Here is a 27613-nt window from a genome sequence, read left to right on the forward strand (position 1 = left end):
ATGACACGAGCCCCGCCCTGCTGCCACACATCCACCTACCCACTAACACCTGCCACCCATCAACACCTGCCACCCACCCACCCACTCACTCATTCGCCCACTAACACCTGCCACCCACTAACACCTGCCACCCACTCACCAACACCCATTACTTAACCTTACCGACTGACAAACTAATGCATAAAATTAAGATCCTAAATAACATCAAAGTTCCCCTGAGACTCTACCTTAACCACACACACACACACACACAGGTGACGCAACAGAATCTTCATCACTCTGGAACGCGGATATAATTTCTTGAAGATCTGAACAGCAGATGCCACCTCGATGTCACACCATCCCGCTGTACCAATAAGCAAGATAAATCTTCACTTCACGCAGCTGAGAGTAACATGTATGACTCTGTGAGAATCTTGTGACAATCATATTCCTTGGTGAGTGAATTTAGAAATACTCCCCAGGCAGCGTGTGTGTGTGAGTAATCCGTCATAAATCCCGGCAGGTACACGTCAAATGCCATTCTAAGCCTGGCACCCTGGACCTAGCACCCCAGACCTGGCACCCTGAGCCTGGCACCCCGAGTCTGGCACCCGTGGAGCCGGCTGCCAAAAAAAATACACGAAGACTATATATCATCAGACTGTTGCGCCACTCATTGCGACACCTTCAGTGCCACGCTGCGTAACTTAACAGTGATAATAACGTACTGTACACGCTAACGCCTGTAAGGAAACACAATTGCAGTTATGAAATAAGAATTGAATTGAATTGTAACAGTTTATTTAGTCATAAAAACACAGCTACAGAGTGGATAATAATAACAATATTAACATGGCTGAGCCAGTTGAGAACCTGAGCTCTCTTTTAGGCACCTGATATATACTATACATTTATCTCAAGGAAGTATTATGTAACATTTAGTATCATCTGGAATAGTACAATAGCATGGTGGTAATAAGAACATCTCATAATGTTACCACGGTTATCACTTCAATATTTATTTATTTTATTATTTATTATTTTTATTTATTTATTTATTTATTTTTGTTATTTTTTTATTTTTTTATACAAATAAGTTTAGAAGAATCATCACAATAAATCCTGTTTACAAGTACAAGAATGATTCGAATAAGAAGCTTCAACGAATAGACTGCTCAGTACTGTTGATCTACCTCTTCACCTCTTAAATAAGCAACACAGCGCAGCCTCTTAAAATGTACAAACACACTCATAAGTAGAGATCTTACCATATACACTAGCCTACCTTACCAAAATAATAATACACGATACAGGCAATCAGTAACTACTAAACAACTCTAAGTAAACAGTTTGATTGACATGTAAAAGCTTGTCAGTAACGTAAGTAACACCCAGCTCAAACCCAAGTAAAAATATGAATTTATCAGATAAAGTAATTTTTCTTATTCTAATTAAGTGTTAATGGCAATAAATAATAATGTGAATTATGAAGCAATATTTTATCTTTGTCTTAACTACAGTATGTTGTAGTACAGTCGCGTGTGTGTGTATGTTAATGTTCCTTCCTCTCGTTATCTTATTATATTCAATTGACATTTATTTTGCTGTAGTGGGCGGTGTTGGTGTGGGCGGCATTAGAGTAATTCTTGCTGGAGTGGGCGAAGGTGCTGGTGTGGGCGTGGCGTCATTAGAGTAGTTCTTGACTGAGCGGATGAATGAATTGGGTGTGTCTTGGGCGGAGGTCTTGTGGGAAGGCTCGGCAGATGGCCAATGTTAAAAAAAAATAACATGAACAGGACTTGGTAACTATTTACTTTTTCATAAGCTTAACGTAGGCTCGGATCGTCTGCTTTCAGAAACAAGTTTAAGGTTAATAAGCATTAATCATGTTTATAAGGTATTTGACACAAGAATCCATCGTTTACTTTACATTGAAATGTCCAAATTATGCGCTGTACAGTATTCAGTTATGAATTATTGAGTTTAGGTATTACGGTAATTTTTGTCTTTAGCACAAGATACTGCACAATGAATCACCATAAATAGTGACAAAGGGAAATATTAGAGATCCATGTACTAACTGATTACAATAACGAAGTAGTTTTTAGCTACATATTTATTTATATATAGGTTAAAGCACCAGTTCTTATGTTTCCGCCATATTGAAATTACTGCGCTTGCACTGTTTACGTAAATATGTACTTTTACTTGTATTACCGAATAAAATACTGAATCCGAAAAAAAAACCTCCAAGCAGATGGCAGCTGTGTGCGAGGTAGAGAGTGTGTAGTTATCGTACCTCACGCCGGCGGGGCTCCTCCCTCACCATGCATTAACATCTGTACAGCTTACTAAAACATCAATATAACCAACTGTAATGGCGGACAGATACTGATTGTAAAAAGTTTTATGTGTAAAAATCACACGTCTCATTGTGCACCAGATACTTTGAAAATGATTTTGAAAATATAATCGGGGTTGAGATGGGTACGGCAGCAAACCACTATGCCCGCCGCAGTGCAATTCAGCTGAATCTCTCTTGGCTCTTTGTTCACTGCTCTTTAGAGTGTGATTACTATTGACATTGTTAATAAGACGCTAAAGATGAAAATTATTATTATTATAGAAATTAACTAGCTCATTTTTTGAGGAGGCTTTGCATTTTAAAGAGGCATTGGGTAGGTATACCTCACTGGGTGGGCCCAGCCACCACCACCGTTACCAACGCCAACTGTATCCGCTATGAAGTATTTTTCAGCGGCAGATATATACAATAGACAAAAAACATGCTGCTCATTGTTATCAGATGAAGTTTTTGACACAAAATAGAATTCTTAAATGAACGGGAAATCAAATAACTTAAGTTTAATGCTTGTAGATGATTTTGACAATATATGGTGTAGCCCACACGCCCACTCTTTGGAGGAATTGGTATATAAATTAGTACTTAAAGAAATTTTACACTTAGAGTGTACAGTGTTTAGTAGAGAATATTTAGCATTACCCTTTGGATGAAGAAATAAGATTGAGTAAAAAGACCACAAATGCACCTAAGATTTGTTCATACAGTGCAGTACAATACTTTATAAACACGCACACAATGCTGTGGGCATAATTTAAGTTGCAAATCAGTAACAAAGTTGTTATTATATATCATTTAATGATGTCCTCACTCATACCAAGAATAATATCCACAACATCTGGAAACAATTACGCGGCATAAACAGTGGCTAAGACAACGAAGGTTAGAAGGTAATACTGTACAGTACACGAATAGCATAAAATTCTAAATAATCTGAAAATAACTAAGTAAATTTGTTACCGGATATGGCTGTAAAATTGAGTTTGGCAAATTATTTCACTTAGTAGTTTTTAGATGTATTTCCAATAACATTGAAAACCAAAAATTAATGTATTAATATAAATTTGTCACATGAAAAATATTGTAGATATAATTAATACCTAATGTAAAATTATGCATATGTTTCTGAATATAAAAATTTATCATTCTGATTCTTAATTGAAAACCTATACAGGTATTAGTATATTAAATTTAGCGACAAAGTGCTACACTGTAGCGGCCAGCTCGGCAACCCTGTCAGTGAGTGGGCGATCACAAGTTAGTGTGCTAGAGACTGTGGACGTTGGAGGTGTGCTGCCTGACACTCCTCCCTCAGTGCTGTGGTGCATGTTACTGTGGCACTTTGGACCTGTCCCACAGCATCACTACCTGTACAAGGATTACAGAAGCTCACTCTTCTCTTTGAGATTTAATTCGGCAAGAGAGTTCAGTGGTTGTGGTACACTTAGGCTGCTCCAAAGGTAAGAGACAAGACTGTTCCTACAGTTGTTAAACCTCCCCCAGGGAACCACAGCTCGCCGCCCACCTTGTTACACCTGTAACTAAAACTCGTGTTCAAAAAGGGTTTATGTATTTCAGTTAACCACTGAAGCAAATGTTAATCCAAGTGAATTTGTAACTTATTATTTGCATTATATAGTGATCATCGTTTAAAAGGACCGGTATGAAGCAGCTTCTGGAGCTAGATTTGATTACTCCTGTATTAATTCAGCTTAAACCTAACCATGAATGTGAATGAACTAGGCTAGCTGTTAGTGTAGTAATTTGAGTTCAGTATCTTTATCCATAGTCAAGTTACAGTAGTGTTACATAGAATAACGTTAAGGTCGCGTCACTACAAGCATTCGACTAATGTTTGCAATCACCGACGTGTGAAACTACAGCAATAAATCGTATACAAGATAAAGTAACCTAGCCTAACCTAACCTAATTAGGAACCACTAAGATTTAACTATAGCCTCACGCAGGATCCCAATGTAAACAAGCTTTTAACAGCGTTCTCGAGTCATTGGTTAAATCACTTTAGTGTTATACCATTGTGTGTATAGTATACCTTTATTGCTACGTCGGTGTGAACTTGTGTGACGTTTTCACCCCATGTGGATCAGTGTCTTGTCACACTCGTATTCGTGTGGCTACTGTCGTTGTCTTTGTCTTTTACACATCTTACGAACATCATTGGTGAGTCGAGTCAAAGATCAACAATAGTGATTGAGTTATTAGCAACTTATTTACCACTTGAGTGATGTGGGTACCACTTGATTGATGTGGGTACCACTTGATTGATGTGGGTACCACTCGAGTGAGGTGTGTACCACTCGAGTGAGGTGGGTACCACTCGAGTGAGGTGGGTCCCACTCGAGTGAGGTGTATACCACTTGAAAGTACTGTAGCTGACCACCACTTTTATGAAGTAGGCTGCCTCTTTAATTTGGCTGGCTAGCACGCGAATGAACCTGGTTACCACTTAATTTATCTAGGTACGTAACACGAATTAAACCGAGTGTCACGTGGATGGGACTAGATGCCACTTGGTAGGGCAGAGTGCCACCTGGGTGGACTTCCTCTTAGATGGGGTGAAGTGCCACTTATGGGACAGTACCAACTGAGTGGGACGGTAGCACCTGAATTGAACTGAATGCCACTTGAATGAGGCTGGGTGCCACTTGAGCGGTGCTTACTATCCACTGGAGGGTCATGTAAGTAAGGGACAAGGATTTTAAATGTTCGTTCACTCAGATTTCCCCTGTATTATAGTGTTTCATGTTGTATTAGTAAAACAACAACAACGTCTGTATGCATAAACAAATTATAGACATATAACTCCAAAGTAGGTGTCTAACGTCTTGTAGTATATTGTCAAAAGTGTCGAGAAAATAGGAACAGGTTCGTATATGTATTATTAATCCACAAGAGTAGATGTCACATATTGCTTCAACTACCAGTCATTATCTTTAACTACACCCCCCTCCCCCGCCCCAGGTGTATGTTATAGTGACCCTAACCAAAATGAAGGCACCATTGTTAGCTATAGTTATTCCTAAGTGTTTATGTACCATTACTAGTACTGTACCATCAAGTCATCAACACTTGCAGATATTTAGTGCTGCACGCTTAACCTGCATATGGGGTACAGCGCTAATACGCCGGAAAACTCTGTAAAACACTAGGCAAGGGAGTATAAGTTGGGCAAAGTATGGCTCCTACATTATTGGTGATTCACATGTGTAAGGTAACGATAATTAACCCCCCCTTGTGATCTTTCTATGTTGATATTAATAATTACTTGTTATCTTTTTACTGCAGTGTTAAATATCTAAGATCCAGTACACTAGTTAACTATTGAGATAACTTACCGATCTTCGGATAATGAGTCAGATACACCTGTGAAATTCTATACATGATTCGTGAGCTGTTTCATTATTTCTCATCATCTCATCAGTCAAGTGGTATTTGTTGTACCTGTAGCCACCGTATAATGAAGTAAATGTCATTTCTAGTACCTCATCCATTTGATTAACAATAATGAGTATTGAATGCGGCGGGTTAGTAACTGTGAATTTAAAGTATTTACTTAGTGATTATGTAGTGTGTTATTGGAAAGAGTCGAGTGGGCGTCCTTGTAGCAAGTTACGATTACCGGCGGCATGAGCCGGGCAGGCAGCCTCTAGCTACTTGTTGGGGGGAGGGCAGTACCCCACCACCAATGCCTGAACAGCAAGGTTAGGCTAAGGACATCTTGGAGTAACACTTACAACAGATACAAAGAAGAAGAGCGCTCCCGTGTTCAATTTCTAATAATTCTGTTAAAGTACCAATTTCACGTGTATCCTACTTGCGACTTGAGGACTCGCAGCCACAGACGTAAGAAAATGTTAATCACGGAGCCTGTATTACACCATGAAGTGATGACGTCTTGTGTGTCAGGTTCTGGTGCTTAAATAAATACGGTAGAGTTTCAGTGCAATTTTAATGTAATTTTGGATGTTTCTATATATTTCCTCTAGGTTAGCCGTTTGATAAGTTCGTAGTTGTCTAATTATCAGGAAAAAAATACTTACGAACTCTTGAGAGACTTGGTTAGCAGTGCCGGTCTGCTTTTTAAAAGATATTAATAAAAATGACCCGCTGATCCTGTGGTGGGCGTTGATTACTACTCGGGCGTCAAAAATGAGAAGCTTGAGCCAGCCCAGTATCTATTAACGTGATAACCAGACTAATACTATGGTACCTCTGCATAATTAGGACACGAGTAAATGCACAGTATTATGTGTGATGACCATCTAATGGGCCCAGTTATAAATAATAATGAAAGCAAGTTGATAATCGTCAAAGTACATAATTATATTCTAGTCTAGCTGTTGGTTCTTAGGCGATAACATTATCAGTGAGCTCAGTTCATCTGCATCATTCCAGCACATTAGTACCATCTTTTTGTCAACTCTGGTGGTGCTGTGTGAGTGCACTTCCATGGCTAGTGTGCTAACGACATTATCACTATTATTAAGGTGGCGGGTAAATTATTGATGGATATATAGAAATAAAATATTGCGAAAATGATCTTTGTTTCCTTGTTCACCACCATTACACACTACAGAATATCAAGTGTTCTCGTGTTCATCCAGGTGTAGAATTTCCGGGTTATGTAAAAGATGAGTGTTGTCACTGCTGTTGACTCACGTTGGGTAGAATTTAAAGTAAAAAAAAAAATCCGTCAGCTTACCAGATCCTTCGCATAAGAAAATACGTGGCGATGCTTTGGGACTTTAAATTGAGAACTATAAAGTGCCATCCTAAAAACAAAAAAAGCACAGCTGCTCTCATTGCTCGGTTGATAGCCTTTCCTGTCCAAATGAACGGTCACTGGTTCGATTCCTGATCCAAGTGAGGGATAGTGTTTGCTCGAACACTTAACCCTTGTGCACTCAGCAATGAATGAGGTCACTATAGGGTGCACTTCCTGATGGTGGAACAACGCTACGAGGGAGGGACTATCATCCTGCCAAGGGTGGAGTAGAGGTGCATGTTTCCGACTACCAAGTGTGAATAAAAAGGTCACACCTATGTACAAATTAGGTAACGGCTCTTTCCGTCCTCGTGTTAAGATACTGTTTTGTAAGAATTAACTATGATCGTTCATTCCCTCACAAAAGAGATTCAAGAGTTGTAGGACCTTAAAACCGAAAATATGGAACAGTCCTGTGAAGTCGCTCGGTAAACAGAATCTGGATCAGGATTGCTTTTGGCTACTTCGTTAGATCTTACTTAACTGGAAACGAGAAATGTAGCTTAACTTGTTGACATTAGGTGAAACACAAGAATAACCTCCAAAATAACACTAACACTGTCTTGATTAGATTTGTTCACAGGTCATTAGTTAAGGGATAAAATGTAAATACTGTACGCTAGACTGGATTTCAATTCACGTGCAGATGTTCCAAATATGGTTAGCAGGTAGAATAAAAACCTCTGTCTTTGTGACTACTGTATAGGCAGAAAGCTTTCACACAGTTCAAAGGGAACATTTCAACCAGATTGTCTTTTATAAATTCTTTACGTAAAGTGACTTATATTCATTATTTTTCGGTTTGCTAAAGTTACTTGCTTAAGTGTTCCAAGGTAACTTGCTTACTAAACGGAATCACACAAAAAACTAACAATGGCATCAAAATTGCACAAGAACAATCCTGGTTAGGTAAGGTTTCTGCAGACCAGTTAAGGAACAAAATTTAAGTACACAATATTTGTGATCGCACCCAGGCGAGGTCACCCACTACCACACGGTCACCCTCGCTGTTCTCCGATTATTGTTGAAGTAACAGCTGGGACACTGCCAGTAAGTATCATGTCCACCTTTTCCAAAATTCTTGAGCAGTCAGTGTATGTTCAGGTGATTATAATACTTTGTACAGCTACCAATCGGGCTTTGGGGACTCACAAATAACACGTTTGATCCACCTCACTGACTATATACTGTACATACAGGTACTGTATATAAAGTACAGTATATCAGATCCCAAATAGTTCAGGGAAATTTCACATGTAATGGTGACGTTACTTACAAAAAGGCATCGACACAGTTGAGCGTGATATACTGTGTAAAAAACTGCAGGCTCCGTCGTAAGTGAAAATCGTATTAAATGTCTCAAGAAGTACCCAGTCAAGTGATATATCAACGAGTGTCACGATAAAGCTAAATGTGAATGGGAGGAGCGTGGAGGTGTGTGAATTTCAAGAGATTTGATTGGCCGCTGACCCAGTTGGGCGGGGCTTGGGATCCCTCCATTGTTCAGTCACGTTGACACAACTTTATTGCGTGTTGTCATAAGTCAGGCGACAGCTGACTCGCTTACTTGTTTACTTCTGATGTCCACCTTCATGTGTCAATAGTCAAACTTACTTGTTAACTCCCCAATTCGAAGTAGCCTACAGGGGAAGAGGCATCCGAATTGGGAAAAAGTTTTGTATGGAATTTAATCCTGGCCTAGGAATAACGCTTCGTGATATACAGTAACAGGCGTTACCGTGGACACAGCGTCGCGTACTGATACTAACTAAGCCTTTGGTACAGGAGACATGTGGTCAGCACTGCACGCGACCACCTGCACTGCCCCAAGTTGTTGTGTTGTTGTTGAGATTGTCGGACCGTAGTTCGACACGGGCCTTTGCCTGTAGGCGGCCCGTTTGGTGGTTCCGACTGGAGTTCTTGGAGCAGCCAGATCGGATTTGGGATTGGAGGTTGACCTACCTACAGATATGAAAGGATACTGCAGGTTTGCAAGTGTGAGCGGACTCTCGGTCAGTGAAGGCTTACCACCAACCCCCACTCTTGGACGTGGTCAGTTTCGGAGTGGTGCGCCCCCCGAACTGGGGTCCGCACTTACTGGGGGAGGATACTTCCTAAGCTGTCTGGGTGGTGGGTATCGTGTGATGACCCGGAGAAGGTGGTGAATGTGGTTTGTTTGGGCCTTTCGGGTTAGAGTGGCAGCTGGTGTTGTGTGTTCTTCTTGGAAGTTTCGGAGACTGTGTGACTTCGCAGTCGAGGAGATACTGTTCCAGTGTGTTGACCGCTGGCTCCTGACAGTAGGTGCATTCCCTGACGACATGTCCGATCGCCTGCCAGGAGCACTTGTACCCTAGTCGTAGTCGATGAATGCTAACTTGGGTTTGCCTTGGTGTCCCCGAGCTGGATGGACCGGGGGTTCGAAGCAATGACTTTGAATATAGGAGGCGAGTGTTGTCTCCACCCAGCCATCGCATCCCTTTACACCCATATATTTTTAACCTAAATAATCAAACCTAACCTAAACTATTTAACATTACGTCACTAATCTAGATAACCTAACCTTACCCACACAACTTAACGAACGAAACTGTACCTATTATGAGCTAACTAATCCAACCGTAAATGATAATCCATATACCGTGACTCCATGAGGGATTCTAAAGATTATACTGTATATATTGTCATGTTGTGGAGGCAGTATTGACTGGTGGTGTTTGTTGGTGTTGCAGAGAGTCAGCCAGCCAGCCAGCCAGTGTGTGTGTGTGAATTAGACGTCAGAGGTCATCAGCAAGGGTCACCACCACCATCAGTGCAGCAGCCACCAGTTTGACTACGCTTGGTGCCCGCGATCACCACGCCACCTCCGCCACTCATGTGTGCATCGTTCGCCGTCTAGTCCACACCAGTCACCATGAAGATCATTCACTTGTACGGAATATGTTTATTAATACTATTTGCGGTCGTTTGTCCAGGTGAGTGTGGCGCCCGAGTGTGGGACGTTTCTGTAACTAGTGACAGTTTACTACTATAGTACTAGCCTTTTTTATGCTTAGTTTTATTATACTAATTGGGTGTTTTCTGGTGTTTAAATTTTGTGTGATTTGGTATAATTTAGTTTGTGGCTTAGTGACTTTGCCATTGTTTCAGCTTTGTAAACTAACTCAAATTTTGCACCACGTTTTCCCGCGCGGCTCCGTTGGGGGAGACTGGGTACTGTGTGAGGCGGACTGGAGAGAACTCAAGCGTGAAGCTCTCCCTTGGTTTTTACTCCACAAGACTTTCCAGATGCGTGAGAGAATGTTGAGGTGTGAACATAACTATAATTGCCGACTGGATGGCGAATATAGTGTTTGTTGTTTGTATTAGTTCACCCGTCTACGAGCTCCTATATTTGTTTATATAAATATATTCCGCATGTCTTGTAGGGGAGGCATAAAACTCGCAATAAATTAATACAGCAACTTCATTCTTGAGTATACGAGTGTGAGAGTATGGCGGTGGATCTGGGTCATACACGAAAGCCAGCATTGTGTTTATAGGGGGATCCTCAACCTACTTCATGTACTGTAGATGAAGGAATGGCGTAACTTGGTGTCCCGTGATTATTGACGATGAATGATTGTGACGTGCTACAGGGCGCACGGCAGCCAAGCTATGATTGGTTGAAGCACGTGACTTTAGAAAACACAACCAGCTAAACGTAACGTAGGTACTTGAGGAAAGGTTTAGCTGCTGCTGTTTGTAATCTTCTTCAGAAACATTACGTCATGACTCAACCAACCCCTGGGTGAGTGTAGAGGGCGCTGTAGTCTCACGTGTGGTGGTCGTGAACAAACACTCCCGGATAGTGAGGCCATACGAGACTATAATTAATACTGTACTAGAAAATCAGATCCTAATTTTATTCTGACTTAATTATTACACTCTTAGTTAACTCCCCCGGGACGGTTTATATTATTTGCGTTATTTTATTATTTAGTAAAACAAACCGATAAACTTAATGTTAGTATAGGAAGGATAATGATGCAATAAATAATAATAGTGGTTTAGGATTTATTAACTTTATTTCTGAGTTTTAGGTACTATATATACTGTATACCACTGCATCAGGTTACAATGTACGCGTCAGTGTACAAAGAATAACACACGATGCTTAATTCTTTACAATACAAACAGATGAAGTGAATATATTGTATGGAGAGGATAATTTTAACAGTAAGCAGGGAAGCACTATGAAGTCTTATGGAATGATGAGCTGACGAGAGAGAGAGAGGACCAGGTGACAACACGTAATGATAAACACTACTCCTGTCACCTGGTACTTAAGGAAGGCAGCATCTGTGACTCGCCTGAACTTGTCTCATGTTACTAGTAAGTTATGGACTTTTAATCCTTCACGTGAAACACAGTATCATCATGATAGACTTACTCTACATGGTGAACTGTGTGGGGTAAGAGGTGTGGGCAGGAGGGAGGGGGGCTCTCAGGTGTGGGCAGGAGGGAGGGGGGGTTCTCAGGTGTGGACAACAAGTAGGTTGGGGAGGGAGGGGACTACACATATATATGGAGGGAGGAAATAAAGAGGGTAAGAGTACATTGGTAGATAACTAAACCAGTAGAAGAGCAAAGGAGGTAAAGACGGACTAAGAGGATTTAAAACGACAAAATGAGAAGGAAATGAGAGGAGGAAACAGTGGGGGGGCATGGGGAGAGTTAATTACTGGTTGTCGGTGGGTCACGGTGCTCCTGCCACAAAGGTCTCTCTCTCTCTCTCTCTCTCAGATTTATGAGATTCGGTCAAGGATGAAGGGGGCTGGCTAGAGTTTTAGTTTGTTTAACAACTTTATTACCAAAAATTGAGGTACAATTTGCCTATCTGAATAATTCAGTCAGGTCTTGACACTGGGGGGTGCTGTTACTGTTCACTGCCACGCAGGACAGAGGTTCATACACAAAGGGGATAATAGTATAGGTCACATTCATGAGGGTGCTATCACTGTGTATGGCAGTGAACAGTGATAATACCCTTAGTGACTGAGGAGCATGTGTGGGTGCAGAGAGAAGGGGGAGGGTGCAGGGAGAGATGGAAAGAGGCGGGGAAGGGGGAAGGTTCCGTCCCAAGGGAGGAGTGTTTGTATGTGGTAGGGGAAGGGAGGGTGGTGGGGGATCAGGTCGCTGGGTATGTCACCAACATGAACATTCCTACACCCGTGGTGGGAGGAATAACAATGATATAATGATGTTGATGACGACAAATAGTTTGTCTTCTGTTTATAGACATTAAGATATATATTTTTTTTTACAGTAGCTATTAGTAGTCAGGACCAGACGTGTGGGTGACGACAATGAGACACTCCTAGCTTTTTATCCCCACATCTACAGTATTGTAATCGACTGTGTGTGTTTGTCGTCATGTGTGGTGGATATTGATGTTGTATCTGTCAGGATAGGTTACGCTGGGTTAGGTTAGGTCAGGTACTGTTTGTAAAACTATTGAGTTTGTTGAATAACATTGGTTTGACAAGGAATGTTATTGAAATTGTCTAGGACTGTAGGTTACGTGGGTGAGATCAGGTCAGGTAGTGTAGTTTAGGTACCGATGTGGTTAGGTTAGGCAGTTATTGATACAGTTTATTTAGCCTGAAAAATACCGATACAGAGTGGGCAATAACGTGACTGAGCAGAGACAGCATGAACCCTCTTAGTGGCACAGCTGGGCGAGAGTAAACCAGGATATCGAGGAGCAGAGTGGTGTGATGAGTGGGAGTCAGTGTTACAGGAGAGCAGACGAGAGTGGTCGTGACCCCTGGCAGGCAGGAAGTGGGGGGCGTGGTCACTATCGGAGTGTCGGGGGCGGCGACTGATAGTGCCTACTCTTCCCCACATGACTCCTTCCTTCCTTCCTTCCCTCCCTCCCTTCTTCCTCCCTCCCTCCTCCCTCCTCCCCCTCCCTCATTCCCTTCCCTTCTTCCCTCCCCCCTCATTCCTTCCCTTCTTCCTTCCCTCCTCCTCCCTCCCTCCCTCCCTCCCTCATTCCTTCCTTCTTCCTTCCTCCTCCTCCTTCTTCCCTCCCCCTCCCTCCTCCCTCCCTCCCCTTCTTCCTTCCCTCCCTCCCTCCTTCCCTTCCTTCCTTCCCTCCCTCCCTCCCTTCCCTCCCTCCCCTCCCTCCCTCCCTCCCTCCTCCCTCCCTCCCTTCCTCCCTTCCTTCCCTCCCTCCTCCCTCCCTCCCTCCCTCCCTTCCTCCCTCCCCTCCCTCCTCCCTCCCTCCCTCCCTCCCTCCCTCCTCCCTCCCTCCCTCATTCCGTTCCTCCCTTCTTCCATCCCTTCTTCCCTCCCTTCCCGCCACCACCAACCCCCCCTTGTCTCTCCCTCCCTCCCCAGCTACATGACGCTGTCCATCTCTTATCCCTCTCCTCCCATCCTATTCTTTTGCTAGTCGCCAGCCCCTCCCAAGCCCTCCCTCTAGCTACATAACCCTGTCCTTCTACCCGTCGTCTCTCCTTCCATCCTATTGTTATGCTCGACCTCCTCAGTTCCCCTCTCTATTTATCCTCACCTTCCTTTCCTCACTCTCCATCTCTTTCCTCTTCCTACTAATCCTACCACTCTCACCTTCCCTCCCTCTTCCTTCATTTCTTTCTCTCCTTTCATTCTCTTCCAAACGTCCTTCCTTCGTCGTGGTCACCTACCTTAATCTTGGTATGCTTTCTCGAGACCCTATCACCCACACATACTTTGTTTATCTTAATAAGGCGAGTGAGCGTCCGTCCGTCCCTGTCTGGAGAGAGTTGAATGCCATGGATGAGTAAGGTGGCATTGTGCGAGGTGGGTAGAGAGTGGGTGGCTGAGTGTTTGGTGGGTGGGTAGAGAGTGGGTGGCTGAGTGTTTGGTGGGTGGGTAGAGAGTGGGTGGCTGAGTGTTTGGTGGGTGGGTAGAGAGTGGGTGGCTGAGTAAGGGACTAGAGAGATGGGCAAGAAATTGTGTGGGTAGGGGAGAATGTGGATGTGGCTTGGTGGATGACTGTGGGTTAGTACGAGAGAGTGAGAGGTATGAATGGATGGGTGTGGGAGAGTGTGGATGGATGTGGGAGTGTGTGGATGGATGTGGGAGAGAGTGGATGGGTGTGGGAGTGTGTGGATGGGCGTGGGAGACTTTGAATGGGTGTGGTGGGAGTGTGTGGGAGATTGTGGATGGGTGTGGGGGAGTATGGATGGTGGGAATGGGGTGGGTGTTGCCCCCAGTCCATCTTGGTATCCGCCCAGGCATAGGAGAAAGTGTCTTTTCTTGTTCACGCACCATCTCTCTCTCTCTCTCTCTCTCTCTCTCTCTCTCTCTCTGTGTGTGTACTGTCAAGAGGGCGGAAGCGAGTGGTTACAGTAAATGAATCACCTTACTAGTCACCTAACCCCAACCAACCTAGTGTACCACACCCAGCTGTACCCCACACCCAGCTGTACCCACACCCAGCTGCAGTGTTCAGGATGGCAGCAGTACACAAGAGATGGACAAACTTGTATCAAATGATCTTGTATTGACGTAAAGTAAAATATTGAATTAACCTGACCTGACCTGACCTGACCTGCTGGCGAAATATATATATATTTTTTTGTAAAGGAGTTATATGAAAATGACTGGAAGGTGTAAGGAAGGGGTATGGAAGGAGTATGGAAGGAGGATGGAAGGTGTAAGGAAGGAGGATGGAAGGTGTAAGGAAGGAGGATGGAAGGTGTAAGGAAGGAGTATGGAAGGTGTAAGGAAGGAGTATGGAAGAAGGATGGAAGGTGTAGCAGGTAGCAGCCCGAGGTGGTAAAGAAATTACCATGTAATTTAGTAAGAATAAAGGTGTGTGGGGGAGTATATGTGTAGGCTGGCAACACCCTTATGTTGATCACTTGTCTTGTGATGCTTCCTTGTTGCCAGCCTCCAGATGGTGTGTGTCTGTCGTTCCTGTTACGTTTGTTGTGGGTTACACCTCAGAGTGTTTGGAGGGTTTGTTGTTTAAGTGAGAATGATTGTGTGTATCGATAGAGGAAAAGTTGGGAGAGGTTGTAGGAAGGTGTGCGAGCCAGGCCCGAGATGAGGGGAGGTGTGTGGTGAGGGAGCAGTTTTGGCAGCTAATCTTGCCCTGCTGCGGGTGACGGACGACCCAGGGCATGAGCAGGGCCCCTAGGCGCTCCTGCCCCCACCACCGTCTCATTGACAACCTCATGCACCTGTTACTCTGTGTGGCTGGCCGGCTGTCCAGGACCACTCCTTACTGTGGGAGGCGGAGTTGCGTACTGCTGCAGGCACCACGGGCCTTGGGTCACCAGGGGATTTAGTTGCTGCTCACTGTGGCAGTATTTAGTCTCAGGCATTACATATTGACGCTATACGATAAGGTTGACGTGAACGAACCTGACGGCTCGGTGTGCACTCACTGTGACCTGGAGTGAAGCGTTGTGAAACAAAGTGCCTGGCGAAGATTCACTTAAACTGTGTCTGTAAATTGAGGATATGAGTGTGGATATAATCCTTCGTGTTATCTTAAACCCTCTCTGTCACGCTCACTGTTGGTCTTCTACCATTCTCTCTCCTGTTCCTCTCCTTCCAGGTGTGTCTACCACCTGACCCACCCATAATCAATATGTAGCATACGTTATAGTATCATCCTTATGTTTTTCCGACTTCAGTGTACAGTACACGAGTCTTTCCCTGACTTGGTGTCCGCCGCACCTTACTGACCTTACTGGTGGCAAGTAAACAATCTGAGGATTTCATTTTATCGGGAGTGAACAAAAGAATTTGATAATTGAAAAAACGAAATATATATAATTGGTTGTAATTCTATGGAAATGCGTGTAATCGCAACCCCACACACATGGATATAATTACCTACATCTAGAGTGGGTGAGTGGAGTGTCGCTGCTGGCTAAGATAAAGATATTACTTGAGTGTGCGCCAACACCTCAACATTCTCTCATATCGTGTTTGTGTTATGGTCCTCACTTATTAACATCTGACAAGGCTAGACGACCAACAAGTTATACTGTTTTATGGGTGGAGTGTTAGGAAGCAGTGGTAGTGTAGTGTGTTGTGTTGTGGCTAAAGTTGTAGTAGTGCCTGGTGTGGTTACGTAGGTGTGAGCGAGGTGGAACAGGATGTGGAAGGCATCGGAGCAGATGAGGGCGAACGACACCTGATAACTGTAGGGGAGCATCGAAGACCTCAAGGCAGGACCCGCACCAAGACGTTTCGCACCTCCTCCTCCAGCACCAGAGTCATACGCCCAGGTACTGTCCTTCCTCACCAGGCATCCCACACACTTGCTCAATGGTTGACAATTACTGTAGTAACCTGATTGTCACAAGCTTGTCGTTCGTTATGCACCGTGAACATGTGTCGTAGCATTATTCTATGTGTTGCCTGAAGCCTGATCACATACCAGTATCTATCCACCTTGTATGCTCCGTACAGGGATGTGTTTGTCTGCCTCGCTGGTTATGCCGTGTGAGATTGTCTGTCTAGTTTTCCTTGCTCTAGCTTTTGTATTGGCATGATGATATTTTTTGTGCATGTTTTGATGAGAATATATCGATGGAAAAGAAGGATTAGATTGTCTGGTGTAGAGTTTGTGTTGATGTTAGGGAGTCAGTGTGGACCAGGTGAGGGGAAGAGTGTGCATTTCACCAGCGCCTAGTATTAATATTATACACCACCATTCCTCGCCGTTTTAAGTTGCTTATATTTTACTCGATCTTTCCCTAATCATTTAGGTTTTTTTTTAACATCTTGTATATATATTTGGTACTCATACGTCGATTTATGGAACTCATTGAACTCTTTGGGTGCGTGAGAGTTGTCGTCCCATACTACTTGATGGAGCAACGTGTGAGACTCCAATACAGTATCATAATATGTCGTTCACGTCGTGTTGCTCATGAACGACACTAGTGGTAATGCAGCGCGGGGAATAGTGCAATTACTACTACTACTACTCTCATAAAAGGTGGTATAGGAGGCCTGGTGGTGGTGGCTACTACATGAATATCAACCTTCACTTAACCTCTCCCTTGCCTTTCATTCTATATCTTTAAGTGAATATAATACCAAATTGATTTTTTTTATGATTATATATTGTTATATTAATGATGATGATATCTTTGTTATATCCTGCAGTACATATATAAGTATATGGTTCAGATAAGACCTAATATAGCACTGAGTAGAGTTAGTGTGTACAAGTCTGGTGGCGTTAAGATACCTTGTTGAAGATGACTATTGTTGTGGATATACTGAGTACTTGGTTAGGTGAGCCGAGAGGGAGGGGGTCTGGTTATAGGTCAACCGGGACCCAGTTCTACGGGGCCCCAGTTCTACCGGGCCCAAAAGACAGTCGAAAACCATACACCCCCCACCCCCCTCACTCTACACCCCCACCCCCCCTCACTCTACACCCCACCCCCCCTCCTCACTCACTACACCCCACCCCCCACTCACTCATTCCACACCCCACCCCTCACTCTACACCCCACCCCTCTTCACCCCCACCCCCTCACTCTACACCCCCACCCCCCCTCCTCTACACCCCACCCCCTCATTCTACACCCCCACCCCCCTCATTCTACACCCCCCACCCCCTCATTCTACACCCACCCCCCCCCCTCCTCTACACTCCCCTCACTCTACACCTCCCCCTCACTACACACCTCCCCCTCACTACACCTCCCCCCTCACTACACCTCCCCTCCCTCTACACCTCCCCCCTCACTACCTCCCCCTCACTCTACACCTCCCCGTACTTTTCCCTCACATTCTATCTAGTTGTTTCACCAAGTAGAACTTTAAGTATCACCAAGTAGAACCAAGTTCTAAGTATCACCAAGTAGAACCTCTAAGTATCACCAAGTAGAACCTCTAAGTATCACCAAGTAGAACCTCTAAGTATCACCAAGTAGAACCTCTAAGTATCACACAAGTAGAACCTCTAAGTATCACCAAGTAGAACCTCTAAGTATCACCAAGTAGAACCTCTAAGTATCACCAAGTAGAACCTCTAAGTATCACCAAGTAGAACCTCTAAGTATCACCAAGTAGAACCTCTAAGTATCACCAAGTAGAACCTCTAAGTATCACCAAGTAGAACCTCTAAGTATCACCAAGTAGAACCTCTAAGTATCACCAAGTAGAACCTCTAAGTATCACCAAGTAGAACCTCTAAGTATCACCAAGTAGAACCTCTAAGTATCACCAAGTAGAACCTCTAAGTATCACCAAGTAGAACCTCTAAGTATCACCAAGTAGAACCTCTAAGTATCACCAAGTAGAACCTCTAAGTATCACCAAGTAGAACCTCTAAGTATCACCAAGTAGAACCTTTAAGTATCACCAAGTAGAACCTCTAAGTATCACCAAGTAGAACCTTTAAGTATCACCAAGTAGAAAGTTCCATTTTCTTCATATACAAAGTTTCTCGCCTGCATAAACTGCTTTGTACAAGGTCTAAGTAATTCTTGCCATAGTGGGTGTTTATGGGTTGATCTGCCTGGGAACTTTTGTGAGGCTGTTATGGGTGGCGGTGACCTGGTGTATGGGGGTAGAAATTGCTGTGTCGCATAAAACCTAACCTAACCTAACTTAACCTAACTTAACTATCACTGACCTCTGTTAGATTAGGTTGTTATTGTTTTGGGTTAGGTATTTAATTCTCAGGGTTTGTTGAACTGTTTAGAAAAATATATATTATATTTTTTTAATTGGTTATGTTTAGCTTCAAGTATTAAATGTTGTGGTTTGGTCTCGTTAGGTTAGGTAAGATACTTTGGCCATATAGTTATTTTTATTATTATTATTATTTTTATTTTTTTTTTATTTTTAGCATTATATAGTTTGTGGTAAAGGAACATTTGTACGGGAGTCTGTAATTCTCTGTATGGGCTCTGCGGTAGTCACTGTCTTCTCCTTGTGGCCTCCTGCAGGGGACGCCGAGGCTCAGTCTGATCCTCGGGGGGCGGGCGGCGTCGTCTACGGTCGGTCCTACGTTCCGTCTACTAACAGGCGGGGCAGAGACCGAGGCCGATCCCGCCAAACTTCCTCAGCCATTTCTTCTTCCTCCTCCTCCTCTTCCACCTCGGTGACGGGCCCGGATGGGGTGACCCAGGAAACTGTGAGTTACACATCCTACGGCAGCCCCGGCTCGGGCGCCCACAACACCTCCCACACCTACACTACCGTCAATTCAGAGACTGACTCCACAGGTCAAAGTAGCGATACCGGTTCTTCTTCCACCTCCTCTGTCACTTCTTCCTCCCGACGGTCATCCTCTAGGCGTGGCTCCTCGAGATCAAAATCTAGATCGAGATCACGAGGTCGAGGGAGGAAGGTAGAAAAGGCAGTGGAGGAGGAGGGGGAGGAAGAGACTCCATCTGTTGTGGATAAGTCGTACTTCAACCGGCATCGCGGGCAGACCGAAGACGGTCAAGACTATTTTCGCTGGAACGGTCATGAATATACGGGTGTCCGCCGCCCAGGGTCGTCCATCTCACGGCGCGTTAAGACCACTAAAACCACCACCACTACCACCACCCAAACACGTCCAGGCTCATCACTCACCACCTACACTTACACAGTTCCCGGGAGCTCGAACGTGACCACCTACAGGAACACCACCACCTATTCTTCCCGTGTCCCAGGACAGTCCACCTCGTTGGAGAGCCAGAGAGGCTCCTCGTCCTCACACTCCTCCAACACACGCTACGAGACTTCTTACAACCGTCGCTATGACTCCCGTGGCGGTGGCTCCACCAGCTCCTCTTCCTCCTCCACCAGCGGAGGCATCAGTGGAGGAGGTGGTGGCGGTGGCTCCACCAGATCCTCTTCCTCCTACACCAGCGGAGGCATCATCAGTGGAGGAGGTGGTGGTGGCAGTAGACAGAGGGGTGATGTGGGATTTGGTGAGAGTTACCACAGGAACACCGAGGAGGAGCAACACACACTGGACTATGAAGAAGAGGACTACGATGAGGAGTTCGCCCGCGGCCCCATCATCTCTGAGGTGGACAGCAAGCATCCCTTCGTCGTGCGAGGGTTTGGCGCCTCGTCAGGTAGGATGACAGTCACCATGACGGAACACTGGCTCATTAATCCAGCCATTATTATAATTCCTCTCTGGCTTAACCTAAAGCCGCCTTCTTTTGGTGTGGACTAACCTATACCAAACCCCTGGGACCAACTCCCCTAACATTGGAAACGTCCTGATCCCCAAACACAAACCCCTTTAGAAATCACTGGAGGGCTCTACAGGATGTCATACGTAGTATACCTTCCCCTGCCAGCCCTCAAGATGTAGAGCCCAACATCCCTGCCAAGAGGATCCTGATGTCACATTTTGACAATTTTATTAGCTGTCTTAGCTGACCGAGTTACTACTAAATATTAACATCCACAAATTCAATGAAGTGTACTGCCACAGCCTCCCGCGTACCATGTTAACGATTACTGTAATATGAACATGTTGGACGGTCCTGGAGGTGAAGTCATTAACAGCTCTGGGTGTGGTGGTGGATAAACTCTTGTTAACATTAGTTGTGTGTCATTAACTCTTAATAACAGGGCGGTGGTCGTAGATAATGTTGTAATAATTGGTGTAGAGCAGTTGACTGAGTTAGTCTAATCATACCATGAGGTTTAGTTAAGGTATTAACCATTAGCGTAAGAGAAGTGTTTAGTGAGGTGCGACTCTTGTTGTTGACCCGGTGGTGGCTCCAGATGACGGCCTTCACTCCTCACTAACACAGCAACAAAGTCATGCACCGTACACAGTTAAGTTGTGTGTGGTTGTCTGTAATCTCTTTAACCAAACATTTATCATTTTCTTCGTCGTTATTGTTCCTTGTATTGTTTGATTGGATAATTGTTAACTTGTTCTAGAAAGCTGGAAACCAAAAATGAATTACTCAGCATGTACTGTATAACTTGCACGCCTATAACATTAAATTTAAAACGCATGAACAGTTTGTGTCGATCTGAACTATACTTCCAACCTCGTCCTCACCATCGCCCCAGTGTACAAGGTAGGTGGAGTCATCACAGGTGTGTCGTCAGTAGTAACAAATGTAGACGGATGCTGTAAATGTGTGTGTCGGTGGTGATGAACAAGTTGGGCAACACCTTCCATCAGTTGACATCTTTATACTTAATCATACGAGGTGGTGGACAATCAGGTCATCAGGCCGGGGGGATGCTGTGGTGGGCAGGACAGGGTTAAGGGAAACTTTTTGGAGGAAGGCAATGGAGAGGTGTACCTGTGTTGGGAAGGGGAGAGGTGTACCTGCGTTGGGAAGGGGAGGGGAGAGGTGTATGAGAAGGGAAGGGTGGTACTTGGAAGAGGTGATGCAGCTGAGTACTGTACTGTAAAAGTAAATTGTCGACAAGTGTGTGAGACTTGATGTGTAAGAGCCTCGGAGGGAGGGATTGACTGTGACCATTTGAAATGATTTAAGATGATTGAGACGATTTAGAAAAAGGGACTTGATAGTGTTTGAGTGTGTTATTACCACCGAGAAAGGTAATTTCACCATCACTCTCTCTCTCTCTCTCTCTCTCTCTCTCTCTCTCGGTTGGTAAAACAGAGTATGGAGCGAGTGCAGTATGTAAGTATGGGACAGTGTGACCTAGTGTTGCTTTACCTATACTATAGAGTGCTGGGCGCGGGGCCTCCACGCCTTGCTCGCCGCACCATAACTGTCTACCACCGACGGCCCACCCTATTTTTTCCCGTGTTGTGGGCGTCATGTGGGCGGGGAAGTAGCAGGTTTCAACGATCGTGGGACGGGCGCCACCATGACACTGCACACAGGTGTAGACGTGGGCGGGAAGGGTCACTGCTGGCCACTGTGCTCATAATGACTCCTGTGTTTCCTAAATGATGTAGACTCTCTCAGGTGAGTCACTCCGGTGTTAATATTGATAATTCACACATTTACTAGATTCCTGCACACGTGACCTGACCTGACCACAGTTTATCAAACGTTTTTTCCACACTGTTGTAAGGTAAACTGTTAATTGTGTTGGCTCAGATGTCTGCCATTATCCTGGAGAAACAACCACGGATGAACTCTGCCCTGTACGGAACAATCATGTACTGTACTCTACACCCAGACACACATGATGGAGCGTGCTTAACTATTATCCAGACTCTGTTCTAAATCATCATATATCGCCCTTCTTGTTAAATCCTGTACGGAACTTGTACCATTTACACCTTGACGCGTCTGTACAGTTTGCCTTGCTTAACAGTACATACTCCACCAGTTGTAAAATCAAGTAATATGTGGAGCAGCTAGTGTTGAGATTGTAAATAAATTAGTTTAGATAACGCCGGAGGGGATAATGCCTCTTCTAATCCCTTATTATTTTTCGCAACTCGTCTTAACTCCCTTCCCACTTAATGGGTGAAGGGGCGCAGAAACCTCGGTGAAGGGAACAAATAAAGCGAGTTGTGGAAGACAGGTGTAGAAAGTGACAGGAAGAAGTGTAGTATACCCCAACACTTGTGATAGTATCGTCAGCTGCCGTACGTTGTATATACAGTACAGTACAAGGTAGAACTAATGTTTTGAAGGTGTGAATTCGAGTACAGTAATGAATGATGGAACAGGTGGAGGATGGAAGGGAGTGTATGTGACCACAGTTGCTGCTGCTGCTGTCACTTCCCACGCTACACATTACACTCAGTTAAGCTCGTCCAACACTGTCTCGTTGTTAGTTCATCGTGCACACTTCACCACCGTCTCGAGGCTTATATTTTGCCCAAGTGAATATTGAGGATCTTTAATGAGAGAAATAAATTTAAATTATATCAATTACTTGTTTTGTTTAGGATAATATTTATGGCGGTGAGGGATGGTATTACTGGGCGGGGCGATGAGTGTAGGCGGGGTGGGCGTGCAGCTGGTGACGGTGGTGTGGGTGGAGGCAGTCTGCACCCGGGTCGACCACCCACCGGAAATACAACATAACCCCGGCCTTGATTGTAGAATCCCTCGCCATTTGGTTTAGATTAAGTTGTTTGGGTTAAATTAGATTATTTTGGTTATTTAGGTTAGGTTATTTTGTCTGGGTTAGGTTAGGTTATTTTGTCTGGGTTAGGTCACTTGTAAGAAGTTAGCTTTATGGTAGATTGGTGAAGGTTATTCGGATTAGGTTAATTTAGGTAAAGGTAATTAAGATGGCTTAGTTGGATTAGGTGTAGGGTATGTGGGCTTGGTTAGGTTAGGTTGTGTGTGTGTGTGTGTTAACTTTTAAATATTTTGATTAGATTAAAGAATACAGATGTTGTTAGACTACAGTTTGATGGTGTCTACAGTAGTTCCTAAACCTAGTATCTGTGACCATCATTTATTGTCTGATGAGAACAGCTCTACCAGGAAGGAAGACCATGCAGGTGTACTTGGCTCGTCAGTTGTCAACGGGGGTAACACGCCACTTATGGGTGGTGGACGTACATTTTGATATTTTTTTTTCTAAGACTTCTGGTTCTGTTAAGCCTAGATATTATCAGACAGGTGTGGGTATGTGGTTGAGATGTGGGAGTTGTGTAGGGCGTGGGAGCTGGATAGGGCGTGGGTGTGGACTGGATTTGTCGTGGGAGCTCTGTCGGGCGCGGTAGAGGGCCACGCCCGCACCGCCTGGCCTGGTGTGCCTCGCCATCACCGCTATATTGGGACACATACTGTACATATGCTCTCTGCTTTGACACACACACACACACTCGTTTCGATTGAAGCATCACAACAACCCCTGTGTTAAATTAATGCTGTATCGCAGTGTTAGTGTCAAACTTTCAGGACACTGATATACATCTTTATATTAATTTAACGTCCATCAAGGTAGCTATCATATTATATATTGTAATTATCATACATCTGAAACTATGGTTGACAAATGTGAAGAAGTACTTGTATAACATTAATGTGTTAAGTATTAGGCTATGAATATTTGTAACTCATTAAGAATTTGACAAGAGTCGGTCAACACAAACATCACAGGTTAGTGGTTTTGATTCAGTGAATCCAAGTATCCGGTGTCTTTCACAGGTGACTGAGGTGAGTAAACTATTGTACACAAATCATTTAGAACATCACAGGAGTCAGTCAGAGTTAGAAAGTGGTTCAATTAACCCATTGTAACCTAAGTTTGCCCAAACCATCCCAACCTCTTAGAATTGTCAAAAATCTGTTATTGTTCTGAAATAGACATTGTGATGATAATGTAAGGCCAATTACCCTCGCCGTGGACGAGTTTGGAAGGATATGTGTTTCGTCAGTATATATTTGTCACTAAAGAATAATATTTTGGTTTACTTGACTCAGTGTGAATAAAGATGAGACAAGCATGGCTGTCTCGTGGTATTTGTGGTCATTATATCAAGGTTACCTAACTCAGCGAGGATGTGACGTGTGTGTGAACTGTGAGCGAACTGGTTGCATAGTGTGGGTGGGGGGTGTCATGTCACTCAAAGGGTGTGGGACGTGTGCATCATTGTTTGGTCAGTCCCCCCACCCACACACACACTCATTACCCAGCCGTAACATTAAAACCGTTTCACTTTTCAACATCAAATTTGTAACTAGATAATGTATGTTGGGTGATATATTATAACCACTGCGGCCATAGTTCACTCCCCAACTGCTGCTTTTCCCAACATCTGCACGATACTTGTCTTGCTGCCTAAAACTTGTCCGTCTATGTGTCTAGAATGGCTTTGTGTTCCCGTCTAGTTATTTATGCACAGCATCTCCATATGTACAGATTGATGTTTCCTGTGTCTCACAATTATGGAAGTGTGTATTGTGTGTTTTTTCTTCCTTCTTAGACAGGAGACTCGTGTTTACTTGCCCTTTTCCTTTCCTCCCTCCCCTACCCCTTCTTAGACAGGAGACTCGTGTTTACTTGCCCTTTTCCTTTCCTCCCTCCCCTATCCTCCACCCCATCTTCCAGTTGTGTCCACTGTGTCATATCGTGTCACATGTATTTTAATTATTACGTGACATCACTGTTCCACAACACTGTTTTGAGAAATGGTGTACACTAGTTGTTCATTTGTGTTTTGGCTTTGAAAATGAAATTCTGTTTTGACAATGTCTTAATTTGTTCATATGAAGTGTTGATGCACAACCTTTTTGATATGTAAAGCATGTGAAGTAAAATTTAATGGATGTTAATGTGTGTTAGTTAGTTGTGGATTGTTTGATTGACACTCATCACTCCCTTTGTCATAAGTGTAGTTAATATTTGACAGCTGATGTACATCTTCCTCACACGTGTGTGTACAGTATGCTACCTAGGACTTTTATCACAATAAACAGGTCCCATTGTTGACAATTTTGGTACTGTATGTAGTTTGGTCATTGATCCATGTCAATTTAACTTTTATATTTAATTTTGTGTATTTTAGCATGTATCTGTGCTTTCATTTGTTGACAGTTTGGGTTAAAAATTTATGTTCAGTGTCCCGCCTCCCTCTCCCCACCCTCCTCACAGGTATATTTCCATGCTGACACTAATGACATGTTTGTGTGTATGTGTGTGTGTGTGAGACAGGTTATGGCCAGAGGTCATCCCACCCATGTGACCAGAGTTCCTGCTATCCTGCCACTGGTAACCTGCTTATAGGTCGTGAGAAGAGCCTCTCTGCTATATCCACCTGTGGTCTCTACAGGAGGGTGAGTATTCTCTCTTGTCAGTACCTCATCCTCCCCTCCATGTTAGTACAGTACTCCCTTTCCTCCCTGACACTATAACTAATATGTTATTCTTTTATTAAACAGTATAATTTTTGCCTCTACATTCATCTCAAGAGAGCCAGTAGGTATTAAAAGAATCTGTAGTGTGGATATCATTCAAAGACAAATATGATTTAGAATATTTGAGAAGTGTGGTTACAAGCACCAGTGGAAAAGATTTGATAATATTAAACAGAAGAGAAAAAGAAAATACAGTACAAGTTGTTCCTGTAGATGTTTTTACATGCTTAAAGACAACTGACATTTACTAATACTGAATAGTGTACCAATAATCTTAATCTAACTTTAACCCCTTGTGTACAGGGCCTCTCTGGGATGATTAAAATCGTCTGGCATTAGTCAGATAAAATAGTAAAAATGGTATCACTGGTGTGAAGGGGTTAATCTCCTACTAAACTAACCAAGCCTGAATTTAACCTCATGTAATCTAAGCTGATGTCTCTTTAAAATAATCCAACTAATTTGTACTGTCTTAACCTAACATGAATTTAAATTATATTTCTCTCCCCCTACAGGAGCGATACTGCATTGTGTCTCATCTGAAGGACCGGAAAAAATGTTTCTGGTGTGATTCTCGACCCCGGTTTGATGGCAGCCCTCAATACTCGCACAAGATTGACAACATTGTGTATAGGTTTGATCGCCGGTGAGTACAAGCTCTTTATAGCTAGCGTGTGGTGTGGTGAGATGGGATAAGAGGGAAGGTATAGAAGTTATTTACCTCAGAGTAAATAACCCAACCCAACTCAACCCAACATAACTGAACAGTATTTTGATATTTCCACCTTTATCATCATGAGTTCAATGTTAGTAAAGAGTCCATCAGGGTACTTGAAGATAACCTGTGATATTTGGCAGAGTTACGTCCCTTCTTACATTGAACTCGAGTGAGAGTCTAGTCTATGTCAGAGTGGTGAAAGGCAAAATATATTAGCAGTAGAACATAACCACTGTCAATGTGCAGTACAGTAAATAATGTGAAGAGGTGGAAGAGCTTAGGTAGAGGTGAAAGGTTTTGTGTTCATGACAGCTGGTACTGTACAATGACGAATGATAGACTAATATTGTGACTAATACCCCTAAACTATTGAATTAATTGTTTATGAAAGCAGATGAACCTATCCTAATGAAATTGAACTTCTCTTTCTAGGAAAGTTTTGTGGATTACTGATAAGTTAGTGTGTTTCTAAAAAAAAAAATATTAAAGTCCAGTTTATTTCTGACATTTTATATATCTGTCAATACAAAAGTCTTATCTATTTACTGCTGTACAGATTTATTGTAGTTTTAATTGTAATGTTAAGTGTATACCTGAACTGTATTTTTAAATGATATACAGCTACTCCTCGACTTAACGACCACCCAGACACAACCGCCTCAGTAGTACCAAAATTTTGTCAAATTACTTTTTTTTCGAGTCCCAACGTTAGTGATTGCGCTGTGTACTGACAAAATTTTCCTTTGTAATTTACTTTAAAATGGCTGGCAAGCTTAAAAGTGAGAGTTTTGTGGTGCTGAGAAGAAAAAGAGACCCATTTTAGATTTTCTATTATTTAAGCATTTTCGACCAGACCAATTCGACTTACGACCTGGATTTGGGTCCCTAACCCCGTCGTAAGTCGAGGAGCAACTACACGGACTATCCATACGAGATTAAATATACTGTATTGCTTAACTAAAAGTATAGTACATAAATGC

General features: G+C 43.4%; 1 protein-coding gene across 7 annotated transcripts in view; it reads left to right on the forward strand.

Moving 5' to 3' along the window:
* Positions 1-3617: 3617 nt before the first annotated feature.
* LOC121868718 (laminin subunit beta-1-like) overlaps positions 3618-27613 on the forward strand; it is a 64516-nt gene continuing 40520 nt past the window's right edge. For 6 of the 7 annotated variants that reach the window (XM_042369564.1, XM_042369565.1, XM_042369567.1 and 3 more), the window contains exons 1-5: positions 3618-3804; positions 9860-10102; positions 19088-20212; positions 25713-25834; positions 26431-26561. In XM_042369564.1, the coding sequence (XP_042225498.1) occupies positions 10042-10102; positions 19088-20212; positions 25713-25834; positions 26431-26561 (1439 nt within the window). In that variant the 5' untranslated portion in view covers positions 3618-3804; positions 9860-10041. Of the gene's footprint in view, positions 3805-9859; positions 10103-16249; positions 16403-19087; positions 20213-25712; positions 25835-26430; positions 26562-27613 lie in introns of all 7 variants that reach the window. The other variant, XM_042369570.1, reaches the window with a different exon arrangement.

Source organism: Homarus americanus, unplaced genomic scaffold (assembly GCF_018991925.1).
Source record: "Homarus americanus isolate GMGI-L3 unplaced genomic scaffold, GMGI_Hamer_2.0 scaffold30535, whole genome shotgun sequence".
Classification (NCBI taxonomy): Eukaryota; Metazoa; Arthropoda; class Malacostraca; order Decapoda; family Nephropidae; genus Homarus; species Homarus americanus.